Below are 18,794 nucleotides of genomic sequence, written 5' to 3' on the forward strand. Positions count from 1 at the left end.
ATAGGACCAGTCCAAATCTCCCAACTGATGAGACTTGTGGAACAGCTTGAGGAGCGGGGGCATGAGATGGAGAGAGCAGACATCCTCTGGTGCCTTTGATCGATGGGCATTTCTCAAAGCTCAGGCTGGACAGTTTGTGGAAATAACTGAAATGTACTAGTGTGCCATATCCATAAAGACCATAAAGCCAGTTTTATTTTCCCTAAAATGCATTTTAGTCATTTTGGGAAATAATTTCCATTCCCTTGTATGTATAAGGACAGACATGCGCACCTATCCAAAACTATAATTCCATTTGGTAGAATGATAACGGCGTAGTCACGCAGCCTTCCACCAATTGCAGGCAAATGTCAAATGCTGTTAAAGGGAGGATAACGGGGATGTGCAAAAAAGTGGCCCTGTCGGGAGAAGGTAAGACAGAAGGCAGGGACCTACTGTTCCTTTCATTATTTTAGTTCACTATACCTTGGCCAGATGCCAGGTGCTAGGGGTTGGCAGAACAAAATCAGTCACCCCAAGCCAACTCTTAACCAATGCGCCACTGGGCCGGCCCAGGGCTCGCACTGTTGAGCGAGCTCTTAACCAACTGAGCCACTCGGCCGGCCCTAGTGTTATACTTTTAAAGGATAAATATTTTCTAGAATGGATTTTGAAGGAGTAATCATACCCTAATTACAATATCTTCTCTTCCAATAGAGAGCAGAGTTAAATATGTGCCTTTTAAATAAGAAAAGCAAATTTTAAGCTCAGCACAGAAGAATTATCCAATAAATAGGAAGTAATTTTTGCTATTGTCTGGTGCATTTTTGTTTTTTCACAGGTGTTCTAAATGTACATATAGAAGTTTTATCCATAGAAATAATGATAATAAATGTTATTTTAAAAACTAACCAATCTGCAGTTTCAGTACTTATGATTTACAAGCTAGGAAAGGAAGTTGGGTACAAAAGGCTGGTAAATTTGGTAGTAATTTAAAAATAAGGTCCATTTGTATAAACCTGAAAGAATGTCACAAACCATTATTTTCTTAAACATGAAAGAGAAAGATGTCTAATCTTAGTAAGTATTCAATCATAATAAAATGTATCTTTTAACCAAGGAACCATTATATTGGAAATTCTTCAGATTAAAATAGGTTTTCTAGCTCCTTTCCATTACTCCAGAGTGTTTGTGTACGTACACACACACATGGCATACAGCTCATTTCTCATCAACATAAGAGAAATTAGAACACTTTACTTTTATCATTAAAAAAGTTGTGTCATGATCAAATTTTGGCACATGTATGAGTCAATGTATGTTATAGAAATTCTCTTCAAAAATTAGTGTTAAGCCATTTTCATTTTAACATTTATTACAAATCACATTTTATAAACACTAGATAAATTACATACAAAAGCTGGACATAAATATACAAAAGCAAAAACAGTACTAAAAACAAAAGCAGTACTATCAATATAAGAGAAATAAGCTAATATAATGTCTACACATGTATAACTTAATAAAATTACTAATTTTTCATGAATTCAAAAGCTACTCAGAAATGAAATGTAGTATACTATAAGTGCTATCAAAGTTTAGAATTATAGAAACAAGAACCATAGCACTACTTATTTTTAAAAATATTTTCAATCATTGGGAAGACAAATGACTGTCCGTAAAGACAAATTAGACTTGGGTACAAGCTCTTATCTAACTGAAGAATATAAAATTTTAGGCTTTGGTTAATAGATACTAAATTTAGTGGAAAATTTTATAATAACAGCTCCCTTATATGTTATATTCCTGAGTTTTTGCAAAAATACCATAGATAAAATAAAGAACTCAATTTACAGCTTTGCATAACATTGTATTATATTTTTGAAAAACAAAAAGTACTGTGATTATTTTAACTGTGAATAATGGGGTTTAATAATGTAATCATGACTACAAGGAACGTATTTAATTTAGCTTAACCATGGGAAAATTTAATGCCCTGTGATCACTATTTGCAAAGCTTATTTGTAAATTATGATCAAAATTATATTAAACCTGTCACCAATTTTTATTTGCATGTTATGAAATCATTTTGATTTAAAGGAGAGGTTGATTATGTAGTATAGAATGTTCTTATAAAAAGATTGAAATGATGCAATGCTAATGGTTAGCACAAAGCCAGGCACAGGGTAAGTGGTCAATATTATTAATTTAACGTGAAAAGTCTTTTAATGTATTATTTCTGGACATCAATACAATTCAATGTAGTAGTTATTAATTAATCTGAAAATATCCAAAAAACAGTTTAAACTTGAAAATATAGTTTTAGTAACAATCATAAGAGGACTTTTTTACAAGTAGCTATTTTCAGTCTTACTGGGTTGTCGGAAAAGTCATGACGTATTTTTTCTGTTTTTCCTTGCAAAAATGTGTCATGACTTTTCTGACAACCCAACAGTTTTACCAAAATAGAATTAAATTGAATGTTCTTTTAAAAAATAGACTATGAAAACTAATTTCCTTTTAGCTGCTACATGCAATGTACTATAGATGGTAGGTTCAGTCGCTACTCACCAGATCAACCTCTCCACATCTTCTGAACTGATTACTTCCAATTACAACAAATCCTTTAGAACAGAGATTTCCCTGGAGACTGCATCTGGGAATTGGGTCCAAGAACGTGGACTTTTAAACAAGTAGCTGTCCCCTGCCTCCCGGTGAATTATTATGGTAGATTGATTTGGAAACTAATGCTTTAAAACAACCAAAATAATTTTATCATGGTTGAACATTACTTGATATGCGTGGCATATCTAATAAAAATCAAATTTATGTAGCTTTTAAATTTGCATAGCTTATCATCATGCCTAAGTATTTCTTACCTAAATATCACAAGGTTTTGTTCTAATTCTCCTAATAGCCCACACAGGCTGATAAAAACAGAAATCACTTTTTAGAAAACTGCTGGTCATTGGGCTCCTTACAATTTTAGTGTTGCATATACCTTTTCTTACTAGGAAGCAAAAGAGTCAGCTAGCAGTTGTATTAAAAAACTAAACAGGGTGGAAATTACTCAAATAATCATACTACTCACAAAGTAGTCTTTAAACAGCTATACCAACATCAGTTAGTAGAGTTACTTGCAAAACTGGTGATCAAATGCCTACTAATTTAAAAAATTCAATTTACAAAGTATTATGTCAACTCTGTGTACAAAATCTCATTTGCCATATTATGCAACTAGGAAGCAATTCTTTAACTGGATATGTATACATGAAAAAATGCACAAAGGTTCATTCTAACTGATCAACTGTAACAAACCCCTCTACATTAAAAAATAAAATAAGCAATGGAATGTATTCTCAAACAAATATCATGGAGCACTGAGGAAAGTTTAACTTATTAGAGATTTGAAAGAATGTTTAATTAGGATTACAATCATGAACTGTTAGCCACTTCCATTTTCTAATAATAGTATCATATGCAGGGAATCAAAACTGTAAGCTTATAGAAGTGGGTTAAATAGTTGTAAAGCTGATTACAACTACTTTATTTTAAATTAACTATTTTGAACCTCCAGTAAATGATGCAATATTCAACAATTTATTTGAAATCAACTTTAATAAAAGCCTTAGTAAAACCTTAGTAAAAGTCACTGCTAATACACAAATTGAAGAGGGCTTAATACCAAGTCCTTGGTTCCACAGTGCATTTTATATTCCCATCTGTATATCAGCAAAGTTGTAGAAGCTGTCTACATCTGCAGATGCTGTTTCCTTGTTTTCTGATACAAACATCTATTTTAAATATAAAAGAAACAAAAAATAAATACCAGTAATCCCCAAATTCCAAAGCCCATGTTCTCCACAGAACAAAGTCATAAGCTTACTATTTAAAAGAAATTCAAGTACATCATTTATATTTAATCTGTAGATTTTCTGTAGAATCCATGCAATATAGTTTCAATAGCTATAATGTAAGTTGAACTCTTTTAAAAGCACTTATGATCTAATTAAGGTCTTTGCTTTCATAATACTTTAGTTGTATTTTATTAAACTTGGAATTTTACTTTTTAAAATATGTGACAGTCAATATTATGAAAGCTACTGAAAAAAGAGGTTTATTTAAAGAACTCTTAGTTTCTTCTATTTTTTTAATGATCTCAATAGGCTGAGAAGCAAAACTTAAGATTATCATTTTTAAAGCTGCTGAAGATATAGTACTAATTTAAAATGAACTAGTTTCTAAAGAACAACAAAGCAATATTCAATAGAACCCTTCAAAAATAGCATTTACAATGTCAGCCAAGAAATAGAGACCTGAGTTCTATTCTAGCTTTATCATAAACTAGCTGTATGATGCTGAAAATTTAATAAACCTCTGGGCTCAGTTCCCACACCTGTATAATAAGAAAGTTGGATTAGATAATCTTTAATTCATTCAATTGAAAAACTCCAAATCATATAACCATTTTCTCTGTTTCCTTTTCTATTCAATCTGATTATATTTGCTCTCTATCTTAGTAGTGTGTGATGATAAAATGAGACAAAAGACAAAGTACTTTAAATTATGCAAATTCAAGGAACCATAAGCCACCTCAGAATATAAAACCAAAAATTTCCTGAATCAGACTAAAAAAACCAAAAATTTCCTGAGATATTTAACAAAAAATAATCAGATATATCTATATCTATCTATATCTATCTATCTACTCATTTAATCCTCTTATATGTTTGGTTTTAAAGTTATATTAAGTTACTTAAGTCTGAAATTCTTAAATAACAGCAACCTCATCAACATATCTAGAATACCTACATGTAATTATTTCTAGATTCAGTTAAAGTTCAATTTTTGAGGAAGCATTATTGAAACAAATAAAAATGAACACTGGGCAACGGGATCATCCATCTAAAGTATATAATCTTAGAAATATGTTGCTCCGCAACTTACAATGGGGTTACGTCCCAGTAAACCCATCATAAGTGGAAAATATTGTATAAGTTGGAACTGCATTTAATTCACCTAACCTAGCATCATTGCTTAGCTTAGCCTACCTTAAACATGCTCAGAACGCCTACAGTTGGGCAAAATCGTCCAACACAATGAATACACTGTAGAGTGTCAGTTTTTTACCCTCATGATTGTGTGGCTGACTGCAAGCGGCAGTTTGCTGCTGCTGCTGCCCAGCATCACGAGGGAGTGTGATAACGCATATCGCTACAAGTACAGTTTCTACTAAATGCCCATCACTTAAAGTAAAAAAATCTTAAGTAAAGCCATCATAAGTCAGGGACCATCAGTAAAACTTTTTTCAATATATCACTATTTTAAAAAAGGAAGTATTGAAGAAACATTTAATGAGAATTTTTACTTTAGAAACTTATGTATTATTGAAGATTTTTAATAAGTAGATTCTTATTTTGTAAATTTTTAAGCAATTCAAATTTTACTTTAGCAAGAAAAAAACAAAGCTTAGCTCCCAATTATTTAGCATAGGTTCTAAAAATCATGATGTACTTTTTTTTAATTCCATGCAACACCAGAGATAAAAAAAGTACTATTATTTGATTGTAAAGGAAAGGAAAGGAAAGGAAATGAAAAGGTTTGATTGAAATCTTATACCTTGGTCCCGTTGAATATCTCATTGACAATAATTTGACATCCTTCTACAGCACCATCTCCATTAAACTCCAAGGCAATAACAGAACCTATGAGCAAACCGAAGAAGTGTTATCAAAACCTATTTTAAAATTAATCTTTTATTCTTCCCTGAAGAATCTCCAGCCTTTTCTTTGGAGGTAAAAGAAAAGGAAGCAGGAAGTAGACTGATGGGACACATCACTTCAGCTACTTCTTCAACTCTAACCATAAAACTTAACAGAGTCTCATCACATGACAAGTAGCTTCAGTGCTACTACAGGACTCGTGTCACATTTTTAAGTGTTGTAAATAGTCTGGCTTTTCTGCTTTTCATTCATCTATAAAAACCATAAGAAATCCACCCATTTAGCAGTACAAAAAATAGTTGACAAAATGACAAAACAGATCAAAAGTAATTCAAGTCAACATAAGTAGGTTTTGCCAGCCAGCAAGATTTGCTTCCAACTCTCCTACTTACCAGCCAAGTTCTGGGCCACCAATAATGAAGCTAAGCCAAGTAGGAATTCAGGCCAGGCACCAAAAGTAATGACCATCTGAAAGTATTTTTCTTGAGTGTGCCTTAAAACTCCATTCTAGAACCAACGACCAAGTTTTTATTTTTTAAATTCTCTGAATATAATATTTATGCTTCCTTTCCCATACATTAATTTGAATACTTTTAAACCACCTGTACTTTAAATTCTGGTATAAAGATTCATGATTTAGTTTGGCTTGGATTTAAATTGGCACTGCTGGTTTCAAACTGTTGGCAAACATGGCCATAAGTTAGCCAAGCAAAATATGCCCTTCAATTCAATTAATATTTATCCAGCTATCACTATATTCTTAATAGGTTTGCTTTTTATCTCCCACAGTAATGGAGAAGTCCTGACCTCCAGGAAATTATAAATTTCTTGAAAAAAGACATAAACTCATTAAACAAATACAGAACAACAGAGAATAATGAAGTACTAAGTAATGAAACACTAAGGTGAATGTAGTCGTGTGTCACAGGACAAGGCACAAGAATGAGAGAAAAGATCACACTACACTGGGCACCAAAATAACTGAAGGCTTGTGATTTAATAAGGCAACAAATACAGAAAAGACAGGATATTTAACAGTCAGTCAACTGTACAATTAGATACAGAGAACAAATTAAAGTATGAGTTTTCAGCATTACAGTGTATAGATCAAGACTGGTGCTGAGTAAAGAAAAGAAGGTAACTGGGGAACCTTTTCTCAGAAAAATTGATGATTCTATGTCTGGGGCAAAAAATGGGCAAGATCAACCTGGATTATCTTGAACCAAAAAGCAATGTGACTATCAAAGGCCAATGGGGCTGTATCAAAAGGACACAGAAGCCAGCTTGAAAGGGCTCATGGTGGCCAAAGATGAGACATGGTGAGATCAAAAGGAATAATGACTGTAACTTATTAAAACATTCTGAATATATTAAAAGTCATGGGCTCCTAATGATATTTAGAAAAGAGGGAAACAAAATTCACTAGACACCACTGTGGGTTGCTAGGGCACCAAATCATTACTCTGAAAATTGATGCTTAATTATTTTCCCTTTATTTATTCTGCTTTTATGATATGAAACATTTCAAGTTACCCAAACAGCTCTGGCGTACAAGAGTTTCTGTTAACATCCATTAATAAATGCAGAGGTAGTGACATGATTAGAAAATGATCACTTTGTACCTCCTAATAAAATAATTGGACCAAGCAACAATCATCAATGGTTTTAGCATCCCACAGGGAATACAGACAGGAAACTGCAATAAGATGATAAGGCTGTCACCACCTGAACATAATAATCAATCTTAGCATCAAACATTATGTATTCTCTCATTTAATGATATAGGAAGTAATACCACCTGTGAAATATTCTGGCCAAAAACCCCCCACCTAAACTTGAGTGTAAACAAGGCTTTAATTAACTTCCAGTCTATAAGAACTACAGAGGAACAAATTAAACGCATGCATACCATAGGACAATTGACCAGGTTTCTTTTTACAGACAAAAAGGCATGACAAAAAGGGGAGGGGGAACACCAGTTTCTGGTTAAGAGAGAGATAAGATACAAAAAAAACATATATAGTGAGTGGGCCAATTTTAGATCTGGATCAAATTAACTGTAAAAATACATAAAGAATGTTTTTAGACAAGTAGGGAAATTTGAATATGCACTGGGTATTAGATGATATTAAGGAACTGTTAATCATGATACTTGTGATAATATATTGTGGTTACTTAAGAAAACATTCGTTTTTAATTTTGTTTAAGATACATACTGTAATACTTAGGGATGAAATGATAGGACATATCAAAATATGATTAAAATACTTCAGCAAAACAGAGTATAAATTATTTTTTTTTAAAAAATTTTATTGGCGAACAGCCACGGTCATTGGTTACAAATTACTTTCATGCTAAAATGGCATAGTTGACTCTTTTAAAGGGGGGGGCACAGCTCACACAGCAGCCCATGCGGGGATCAAACCGGCAACCTTGGTATTATCAGCATGATGCTCTAACCACCTGAGCTAACCGGTCACCCCTAAATTATTTTTTAAAGCATGGCAAAAAGTTGATAAAACTAGGGAATGGGTACACATGGGGTCATTGTACTCTCTTCTTTTGAGTCAAGATAGTACATTTGGAAATTTGCAAAAAAGCATTTAAAAGGCATTTTAAACCAAATAAATTCTTAACAAAAAAGAAAAAGTTGATAATAAGTGTAGGGTTCCAGTTTTGCAGAAAGTGGCAAGTTTGAATTAAAGCAGAATAGGGTATCCTTTTATTCAGGATTACTACAAGGAAATACAGCAGATATATTTTTTTAGTCAGACATTTATTACTGAAGTTCCTGTATTTTACAAAGACAACATAATTTAGAATTTAAAAAATCCAATTTTGGTAGAATTACTCAGGTATGTAACTTGGTTGATATTCTTGGAATAGAATATGATGAACTTCAATAAGTGACCTAATAATTTTTCAACAAAGAAACACCAACAAAAAAGGTGGACAAGTACATTAATTTTGATTAACATGTGTGGATAATCCTAAATGTAAACAACTACAATGCTGACAATGCACTTTTTAAGCAGTCCTATTTGTCTTTCTATCTAATAATAATGTCTACTGTGATTATTTCAAACTGAACTATGAGGTCAACAAGGATCACTGGTCATGTTTTTAGTATTTTAATGTGCATGTCTTATCAAATAGCTCATATTAGCTTTACCTCTAAATATTTGAACTATCTTAAAAGATTGAGACTTTAAAGTAAACAAAAAAAGAATCCTGAATGTCCATCCTATCTAATCAACTCTTGTGTGTAATCTAACATGACCTTGGAACAAGCCACTATCATGCCTCAATTAGATTACAGCAACAGCCTCCCATTGGGAGACTCCCATTGGGGGTCTTTCTGCTTCCCCCTTAGAGCAACCAGAGTGATAAAAGTTAGATTTTTTTTTTTTTAGCTGAGCCATCCCGCCACCTGTTGGCAGCTCACGGCTGCTCAGCTTGGGCTGACTCGAACCGCTGTTGCTCAGAGCTCAAACTCTTGAGCGAGCTCTTAACCAACTGAGCCACTCAGCCGGCCCTAAAAGTTAGATTTTAAAGGGACCATGACATTCTTCTGCTTAAAAGCCTCCAATAAAATATGATCTATATTTTTCTTATTTTTATTTGTTCTAAAAAATGAATGACAGTAATAACATTAACAATGTATTAGGTATTTATAGCATAGTAATAGTAAAATTATAATGACACAGGGATGGAAGATTTGAAAATATAATATTATTAGGACCTTATATACTACAGGTGAAGTGGTATATTATTATTATAAGGTGGACTCAAATGATTTAAATATGTATACTGTAAAACCTAAGGTGACCATTAAATAAGATTTAGAAAAATAAATCAATAGAGAAGATAAAATGGAATTATAAAAAATGCCCAATTAAACAGAAGAGAAAGAAACACTTCTCAACTCATTTTATGAGGCCAGCATTACACTAATATCAAGCCAGACAAAGGTATTACAAGAAAACTACAGACCAATATCCCTCATGAACAAAGATGTAGAAATCCTCAATAAAATATTAGCAAATTGAATCTGGCAATATGTTAAAAGTATAATACATCATGATCAAGGAGGTTCATCTCAGGAATACAAGGCTTATTTAACATTCAAAATCAACAAAAGTCATCCACTAGATTAAATGACTCAACAAAAAGTGATCATCTCAATAAATGCAGAAAAAGCATTCAACAAAATCCAACATCCATGTGTGATAAAAACTCAACAAAGTAGGAAGAGAATGAAACTCCCTTAGCCTAATAAAAGGTATATATGAAAAACCTACAACTAACATCATTCTTAATCGTGAGATTGAACACTTTCACCCTGAGATCAGTAACTGAGCAAGGATGTCCTCTTCTCACTATTCTATACAACACATCATCGTGCAAGTCCTAACTCGTATAATAATACAAGAAATAAAAGGCATATCAAAGGACAGAAGAACCATCCTGAAAGAGCTCCCAAAGGCTAAAACTGGAACAATTTGATAGTATTGGATTATAATCCAAAGAATAAAATACATATCCATGAGCCCCTACTGGTAGACATAAATGACTGAATAAATAAATGGGAGGCCAGGGACAAATTTTTTTTACAGAAGAATTCCAAATAATGTATGTAGATACTCCCCTGTCAAGGAGGTGGAGCTTAATTCCCCTCTCCTTGAGTATCGGCTGGTCTGAGTGACTCAAATTCTGAGTAATGCAACATGGAAAGGGAAAAACAGGAACTTTACAGTGTTTGTGAAAACTAGCTAGATACCTCCAGAAACAAGCTAGTAAGGTCAACATCACCAGTGATAAGTCATGTTGATATCATGCACCTTCTGATATGATGTAATGAGAAGGGCACATCACCTCTTCTCCAAAACCCATAACCCCAGGCTAACCAGAGAAAACATCACACAAACCCAAATTGAGGGACATTCTACAAAATAACTTACCAGTACTGTTTAAACGTTTCAAGGTTATGAAAAACAAGAAAAGACTAAGGAACTGTCACAGATTAGAAGAGACTAAGGAGACATGACAACAAAATACAATGTGGGATCTTAGATTGAATTCTGGAACAGAAAAAGGACATAAGTGGCAAAACTGGTGAAATCTGAATAAAATGTATAGGTTAAGTTAATAGTATTTTACTTACGTTAGCTTCTTAGTTTTGACAAATGTACCATGGTTATGTTAACATTGTGGAAGCTGAGTAAAGTGTATATGGAAACTCTCTGTACTACCTTTGCAATTTTTCTGTAAATATAAAATTATTCCAATATAAAAAGTTTATTAAAAACATAAATAAAAATGTCTAGTAGCTTCTCATCTCATTCAGAACAGAAGCCAAAGTCGCTACAGTGACCTACAAGGTCCTATGTTATCTGATTCCTCCTCTACTACTTATCAGATCTCATCTATTATGTTTGTTGAATAAATGAAAGAATGACCCTCTAAAACAAAGGAACCCAAGTCTGAATAATCATTAGAATAATTTGAGGAATTTTAAAAATGCAGATTCCGAGGGCACATTGAGGAGATATTTTAATCGGTCTTTCTGGGGTGGGAGTTGGAAATTGATATTGTTAAAAGCACCCTAGAAGGTTCTGAAGATGTCAGGTTTGGAAGATTCTCAAGATGGAAAACACAATGAATTTTCTCATTAAGCAGTAAAATAGCTTTATTAATTAAAAGTAAGTAATTATGACTGCTTTAACAAAGGAGGAAAATTTAGAGACTCTGAAGTACAAACTACTTGAAATAAAAGTGAATTTTCCAAAGAATAAGTCCACCCTTAGCTCAGAACAGTGGTGTGCAACTGGGAACAATTTGGCTCCCTAGGGCGCATTTGGCAATGTGTGGAAACATTTTTGGTTGCCATAATTGGGGCAGTGTGCTACTGGCACCTAGTTGGCAGAGGCCAGGGATGCTAAACATCTATAATGTACAGGACAGCATCCCCCAACAAATAATTATCTGTCCTAAAATGTTAATAGTGCTGAAGTTGAGTAATACTCCTTAGAATGACTGATGGCCATTTTTAGATAAGGACCCAATCCATCCAACTCCTGCTGGAATATCGCCACAGCCTGTTCACTATTCCACACCAATGAATGCACTATTGGGCAGCTTAAAATCTTTCCCCAACTTTTTATTTTGAAAAATTCCAAACATTATAGAAAAGTTGAAAGAATAACAAATATGTATTTGCTCTTTTCCTATACTCATCAAATGTTAACATTTGCTTGGCCACATTTGCTTTATCACATGCTACACATGCATGTGTGCGTGCAAGCATGCATGCACACACACACTTCTTTTTTGTTTTACTGACCCATTTGAAAATAGCAGACATCATAATACTTCAGCATGCATCTCCTACATAACCACAATACCATTATCATACTTAAGGATACCGACAATAATTCCCTAATATCATCTTCAAACTTCCCCAGTTACCCCAAAAATGTCTTTTACAGCTTTATAGTTGACCCCTCTCTAGTCTAAGATCTAATTAAAGTTCATTCCTTGCAGTTAGTTGTTGTTATTTTCTAAACCAGAAGTCCCTGTCATTTTTGTTTTCCAGGACACTGTTTGAAGAGTCCTAGTCAGTTGTCTGTAGAATGTCTTCTATTTTAGATTTGTCTCATTGTTTCCTCATGGTGTCATTTAATATTTCCCTAGATTTCCTTTCTTCCCTATAAACTAGAAGTTAAGTCTTGGCTCGATTAGATTGAAGTTAAATATTTTTGGCAAGAATACTTGAACAGAGCGTCATACTTCTTCCACGTGGAATGCTGTGCTACTTAAACACAGACATTATATTTGGGTTAGGGCATCTATGAAACCACTAACATTATATGAGTATATAAATAATTAATTTAGATCTACTCATATGCTCATTTCATCCCTAATCCTCACACTTTAGAATGTCCATTACACTTATTACTTGGTTTAATTTCTGAAAACTTGCTGACAGTTTAAAGGTTCCTTTTTAATGTTCCATGAGAATGTTCCCATATCAAAATGGTTGCATGAAAGGAGCCAAGTCTTAATTTCCTATATATAACCTGGGATAGATTCACGCAGATTCATTGGCTTGGAGTGGATTCTTGATACTACTACGGTAACCACAAAGGGATATGAAATTCTGTATTAACACTTAAGGGCTGAGTCACACCCAGCATGTTATTAAAATTATCCTAACAATCCTCTAACATTTTCATACAAGTTTTTGCAGTTTATTACAACTTATGTATACATAAAGAACATGTAAATGTAGATGTGCCGTGTCTCTAGGGCATACCCAATAAGCATTGCTTATTACTATACATATTTGCTCAGGCCAGTCAAGAAAAGCCTGATGAGCCTTGAGCAAACGATGTCCCCACTCTGACAGATAAACAGTACCCTCTGTATCAGCACAACTTCAAATACATATAGGCAGATATAAACCCTTCAGGAGGGCACACAAACTCTAGTTTCTCTGTTTGCGGACATATTTTCAATATTTGAAATTTATTGGTAGCATTTGCCTGCTGGGAAAAATAATCCTAATCATGTACAGTAAGTTAATCATATTAAACACATAAAATAATAGTATACCATTTTAAAAAATATTTCTTAATTCTTTTCTAGTATGGTCAAAACACACTGAAGGCAGAAAGAATCCTTATTAAGTGCTTTATTCTGGGCAGGGAGAATGAAACGGTCATTTACTATAATACAATAATACAAGAATAATAAAATAAAAATAATGAAGTACATAATAATGGATGTGACTTTCAAGTACTACGATGACAGAATAGAAAAAAAAACAACCTAATGTCTGATTTCTAATTAGTTATATAGGGCTTTTTGAATGATGTGAAATTTTGACATTTCTGAATTGTAATAGGAAAAAACATAAAACAAATGAGAAAGAGAAGGCAATGTAAGAGACATGTTAAATGCCAGAGCAAAGCTAATCAGCATATCAAGAGAATAATCACAAAAGTATGCCAATCATCCAGAAGGTACCTTTGTTCACAAGAGGAAGGAAGTCAGGTGCTTTATCCCGAAAAACCCTTTGAGCATCCTCAGCTTTCATTGACACTTCCTTTGTCTGCACTAGGAAAAAGCCTTTACCAACCATCTGTGGAAAATAAAATTTCATTTAGATTTTAAAATGGCCTTCTGAGATTAAAACACTCTTTTCCCAGTCTAGTATTTTTCTGTATAAAATGTTACACAGCATGCTGTGACACAGTATGTTCGGTAGGTTAGGTGTATTAAATGCAGTTCCAACTTATATGATATTTTCCACTTATGATGGGTTTACTGGGACATAACACCATTGTAAGTTGAGGAGCATCATATTTCTAAGATTATATACTTTAGGTGGATGATCCCATTGCACAGCATTCATTTTTATTTGTTTCAATAATGCTTCCTCAAAAATTGAACTTTAGGGCTGGCCGAATGGCGTGTTGGTTAGGAGTTGGCTTGGGATGCCAGTTCTGAGCAGCAGGGCCCCGGTTGGAATCCCACATGAGGGCCAGTGACACTGCGCCCTCTACAGCTAAGATGGTGAACAACAGCTCGACCTGGAGCTGGGCTGCCGTGAATCGCCGTGGATGGCGTAGGCTGCAGTGGGGCTGGTAGGCAGCTGGTGGGAATTTTTATGATCTGCCGTGAGCCGCCGTCCAATGGCTGGTGACTGACTGCCTCAGCCGGGAAGAGCACAATGATAACACCAACATGGGCCAGTGAAGCCACGTCCTCCACGGCTAGACTGAAGAACAAAAGGACAGCAACTTGTCTGTTCCCTTTCCCTGATTCCCCAGTGCTGTTCCCCTCCTCCAATTCCCCAATAAAATCTTAAAAAAATATATGTTGAACTTTAGCTGCATCTAGAAATAATTACATGTAGGTATTTTCTAGATATGTTGATGAGGTTGCTGTTATTTAAAAATTTCAGACTTAAATAACAATATAACTTTAAAACCAAACATATGAGGATTAAATGAGTAGATATAGATATATCTGATTATTTTTCGATAAATTTTTGGTTTTATAGTCTGATTAAGGATTTTGTTTTAGTTATGACTCTAATACAGGATGTTTGTTGTAACAAGTTTTCACATACACAAGATTCTTCCTTCCAGGTGGGTGGTTCTGGTTGAGGACTACAATGCCTACTGTTAAGATTAAGGGTCACATAAATGTAAATAATCCCTCAAATTTTAAAACATAATTTAAAAAAGTTTTTTTGACTGTAACTAGCCGATGGAAGATTTAGTTTGGTGATACTGCAAAATGTCTAATGAGAGGAGAATGGTTAAATTACGGTGCTGTGACATGACAAAACAGTACTATATAGTTCATTAAATCTAACAAATGAAAATTGGGGGAAAGCTTATATAATACATTTAACCATCTCAGGGGGCAGGTACTATTATTACTCTCATTGTACAGATAACAAAACTAAGGCATGGAATGGTTAAGAAACCTGCCAAACGTCACACAACTATTAGGTAACAGAGTTGTCATTCAAACCCAAATAATCTGATTTCAGACTAAATAAATTAGAAATCATTCCTAAAAAGACTATTCAAGGTACAGTACATTATGATTTTTAAACTTATTTCTACTCTTCTTTATTTCTATAGTTGTCTACAATGAGTACATATTAAATTTTAAAATAATTATTAAAGTAGTTTTAAAAATGCAAAGTCATTCAACCACTTAATTTTTTTTAGCAAAGCCTACTGGGTTTACTTTTACATATATTACTTGAACATAACAAAATGTTCAATACAGAATATTTGAAAAACAAAAAACAGAAACAAAGAAATATCAACCAAGGTGCTACCACTCAAAGATGCCATATAGGTATGCTCCCATTTACTTTTCCCCCATTACAGAAATAATACATGTCCATTGTGAAATCTATAGAACTACAAAAAAGAATACCCTTCTCTTAATCTGCTTCCTAAGAATAACCATAGCTGTTAACGTTTTAGTACATATACTTTCTAGACTTATCTACTTTATTTTTTTAAAGATTTTATTGGGGAATTTGGGGAGGGGAACAGCGCTGGGGAATAGGGGAAGGGGAACAGACAAGTTGTTGTCCTTTTGTTCTTCAGTCTAGTTGTGGAGGCTGTCGCTTCACTGGCCCATGTTGGTATTATCACTGTGCTCTTCCTGGCTGAGGCAGTTGCTCGCAGGCCATTGGATGCCGCTCACAGTGGCTCACGCCACCTGCCAGCCAGCCCCACTGCAGCGTATGCTGTTGCCAGTGACTCATGGCAGCCCAGCTCCAGGTTGCACTGTTGTTCACCATCTTAGCTGTAGAGGGCACAGCGTCACTGGCCCTCATGTGGGATCTGAACCAGGGCCCCGCTGCTCAGAGGTGGCGTCCCAAGCCAACTCTTAACCAATGTGCCACTCAGCTGGCCCTAGACTTATCTACTTTAAAAAATCAGATACTTTATCTACAAATTTTCACTCACTTGACTGTGAACATTTTCCAGCTATTCTACTATAAAATCAGTTTTAATGGTTGATAGTATTTCATTCTATGACTACATTATTCCATACTATTCCATCAAATTGGATTCAAACTCAAATTTTTTTTCACAGCCCTCAATGGTGCCTCAGAAAAAAGAAACATACATAAAAAAGTAGCAAAAATTTACATGGACATTGCTGCCTGATGATGACTGCAAAGTTACTTAAAATATAAGAAACCATCCTATATCTGTTTCTAATTTTCTAGACTGCTTGTTACCTCTCATTTTATAGTCAGACACATAAACTGACATAGGTAAGATGATTAATTCAAAATACTGTTACCTAAAACCAAATAATGATCTATGATACTTTATTTGGATATTTCATTGCAGATATTTGCAGAGACTCTTTTTCATGAAAACTCTTCTACTCTTAAAAACTTTAAAATACTGGTAACTACCCAAGTTAAATTATGCAATATTTTACTTCTAAACAATTCAAACTACTTTTACTGTAATTTAGCCTGTGATATAGGTAAGAGCCAGCAAGAAATGTGATTTTTAGGTGAGAAAACTGAGGCCCAGTAACTTCTTTTGACTCCCTATGGAATGTGTTTTCTGCTTTACCAGCTTTTCTGGACTTCCTACCCTCTTAAGTTTTATACTTCCTATCTCAAAAACCCATTATGATATGTTTAGTTTATAGAAATAATGTGAAACAAAATTGTGTGATATTCCTAGGGTTTGACTAAATCAGAGTTAGTAATCACAGTTCTAGTCTAAGTTGTCCTAAGATATTTATGTTATAATACAAAAAAGATTTATTATTCCATCTCAGAACTAGCTGCTACACATATTCTCCTACGAATTCAAGCTTCATTTTAAAAAATATGTAATATTTCTTTTAATATGTAAATCACTGGTCTTTCAGCACATTTTGATACCCTCTTCACATGTACTTGGCATTTTCTTCTTTTAGTTCTCTTTTCATTCCTTAATTTTGTGATTTCAGAATTAGATAGGATAACTCTAGCAAAAAAGTGCCAGGGTTTTTCCTTCTAGGCTGGATGGTAGAATCTGCCGTGACTCCATGCACTTTTGGTCACATTCCTGCTCCCCCAGGTCTTAATATACTTTCTTTTACCACTGAGGCAGCCCAGCAGCATCAGGCTTAAGGGTTAAGATTTGGCCTCCAAAGCCTCACTGCCCTAGATTTAAATGGTGGCTCTGCTGTTCACCAGCTGAGTGACCGTTTTGCAAGTTACTTACCCTCCCTGCAGCTCATTTCCCTTATCTGTAAAAAGGGAAATAATGATGCCTATTTCAAAGGTTATTCTGAATTAAGTGAGTTAATTCACTTCAAATCCCTTACAACAGTGCCCAGTATATAGTAAACACTATATAAACGTTAGCTACTATTAGTAGAATTTTGTTTGTTTTAAATTATTATGTATTCCAAAAGCACAACTAAAGTACCTCACTCTTCCTGGTTATACTGCTTTCAAGGGCACACAACACTGCCTTTTTATATATCAGATACCAACGGTTAAAATGTTAAGAACATCTGATGACTCATGAAGAAATACTTTGTTTTGATGGCTTTTTTTCTTTACACATGCTGTATATGTCCATTCCTCATTACCTATCAAAAAGGAGTTTAACCTAAATAATTATATCTTTTGAAATCTGTATGTAGGTTTTTTGTAAAAAAAAAATCACCATACAATATAATGAAAATATTTTCCTCTCAGATGTTGGATTAACATAGCTCAAAGACTAGAAATACTTTTCTGTATCTTGCCAGATTCATAGCATGTTTTCATCAGATCGGTATACTAAAAAAAAAAATCAAAGTCTTAAAATTATACTTTGGCTTCTGTTGTTTTGAAACTAGACCTCAGATATACTTTGTAGATTTCAGACATGAGTTTTCTACATTGTCAAATGTGCAGTTACAGAGAGGGAGTCAATTTTAGGGTTTGTTTGTTTTTTCCTTAAAGACATTTCTTTAGACAGAATTGTTATGACTTTTAAAAAATCCACTCAAAAAGAGACTTGCTGAGTTCTCCATTTGCTTCTCCATTTCTGGAAGTTTGATTTTTCAGTTCAAACAGACTCTTCCTGATGAACGTATGATTAATGGATAATCAATATATCCTGCTGCTGGCTCTGTACATAGCTCCCACCAACATAGGCCTGCATCCTCAGTTATTTTTCAAGCAGAAGATGCTACCCAAAGGATGCTTCTCTACTCATGAACTCACCAATAGCTCCTGCTCATGAGCCTACAACCTCCACTGTCCCACCTCCCACCTCATTCTGCACCAACCTCCCCTTCATGGCAATAGGACAAGGGACAATAAGGAAAGTAATGTGGTGGTTGCTCTCACAGTCACAACAGGGTCCAAAAGTTGTATTCCTAAATGTCTTTCCTACCCCCTAACCAATTAAAATTCCAAATAAATTGCCCCACTATATAATTATAAAAGTTCATGCTTTACTACTCAATACTACTTTTGTGAACTTCCGTGGAAGTCATTTATTATAAAGAATGGAAGTCCTTTGAAGGCAGATAATTCTGTTCATG

General features: G+C 34.2%; 1 protein-coding gene across 1 annotated transcript in view; it reads right to left on the minus strand.

Moving 5' to 3' along the window:
* Positions 1-1,336: 1,336 nt before the first annotated feature.
* The window catches only part of RP2 (RP2 activator of ARL3 GTPase), a 37,395-nt gene continuing 19,937 nt past the window's right edge, over positions 1,337-18,794 (minus strand). Inside the window, exons 3-5 of the mRNA XM_019649537.1 lie at positions 13,731-13,845; positions 5,599-5,684; positions 1,337-3,773 (exon numbers count right to left, since the gene is read on the minus strand). Coding sequence (XP_019505082.1) covers positions 3,690-3,773; positions 5,599-5,684; positions 13,731-13,845 — 285 coding nt within the window. The 3' untranslated portion in view covers positions 1,337-3,689. The remainder of the gene's footprint in view (positions 3,774-5,598; positions 5,685-13,730; positions 13,846-18,794) is intronic.

Source organism: Hipposideros armiger, unplaced genomic scaffold (assembly GCF_001890085.2).
Source record: "Hipposideros armiger isolate ML-2016 unplaced genomic scaffold, ASM189008v1 scaffold_7, whole genome shotgun sequence".
NCBI lineage: Eukaryota > Metazoa > Chordata > Mammalia > Chiroptera > Hipposideridae > Hipposideros > Hipposideros armiger.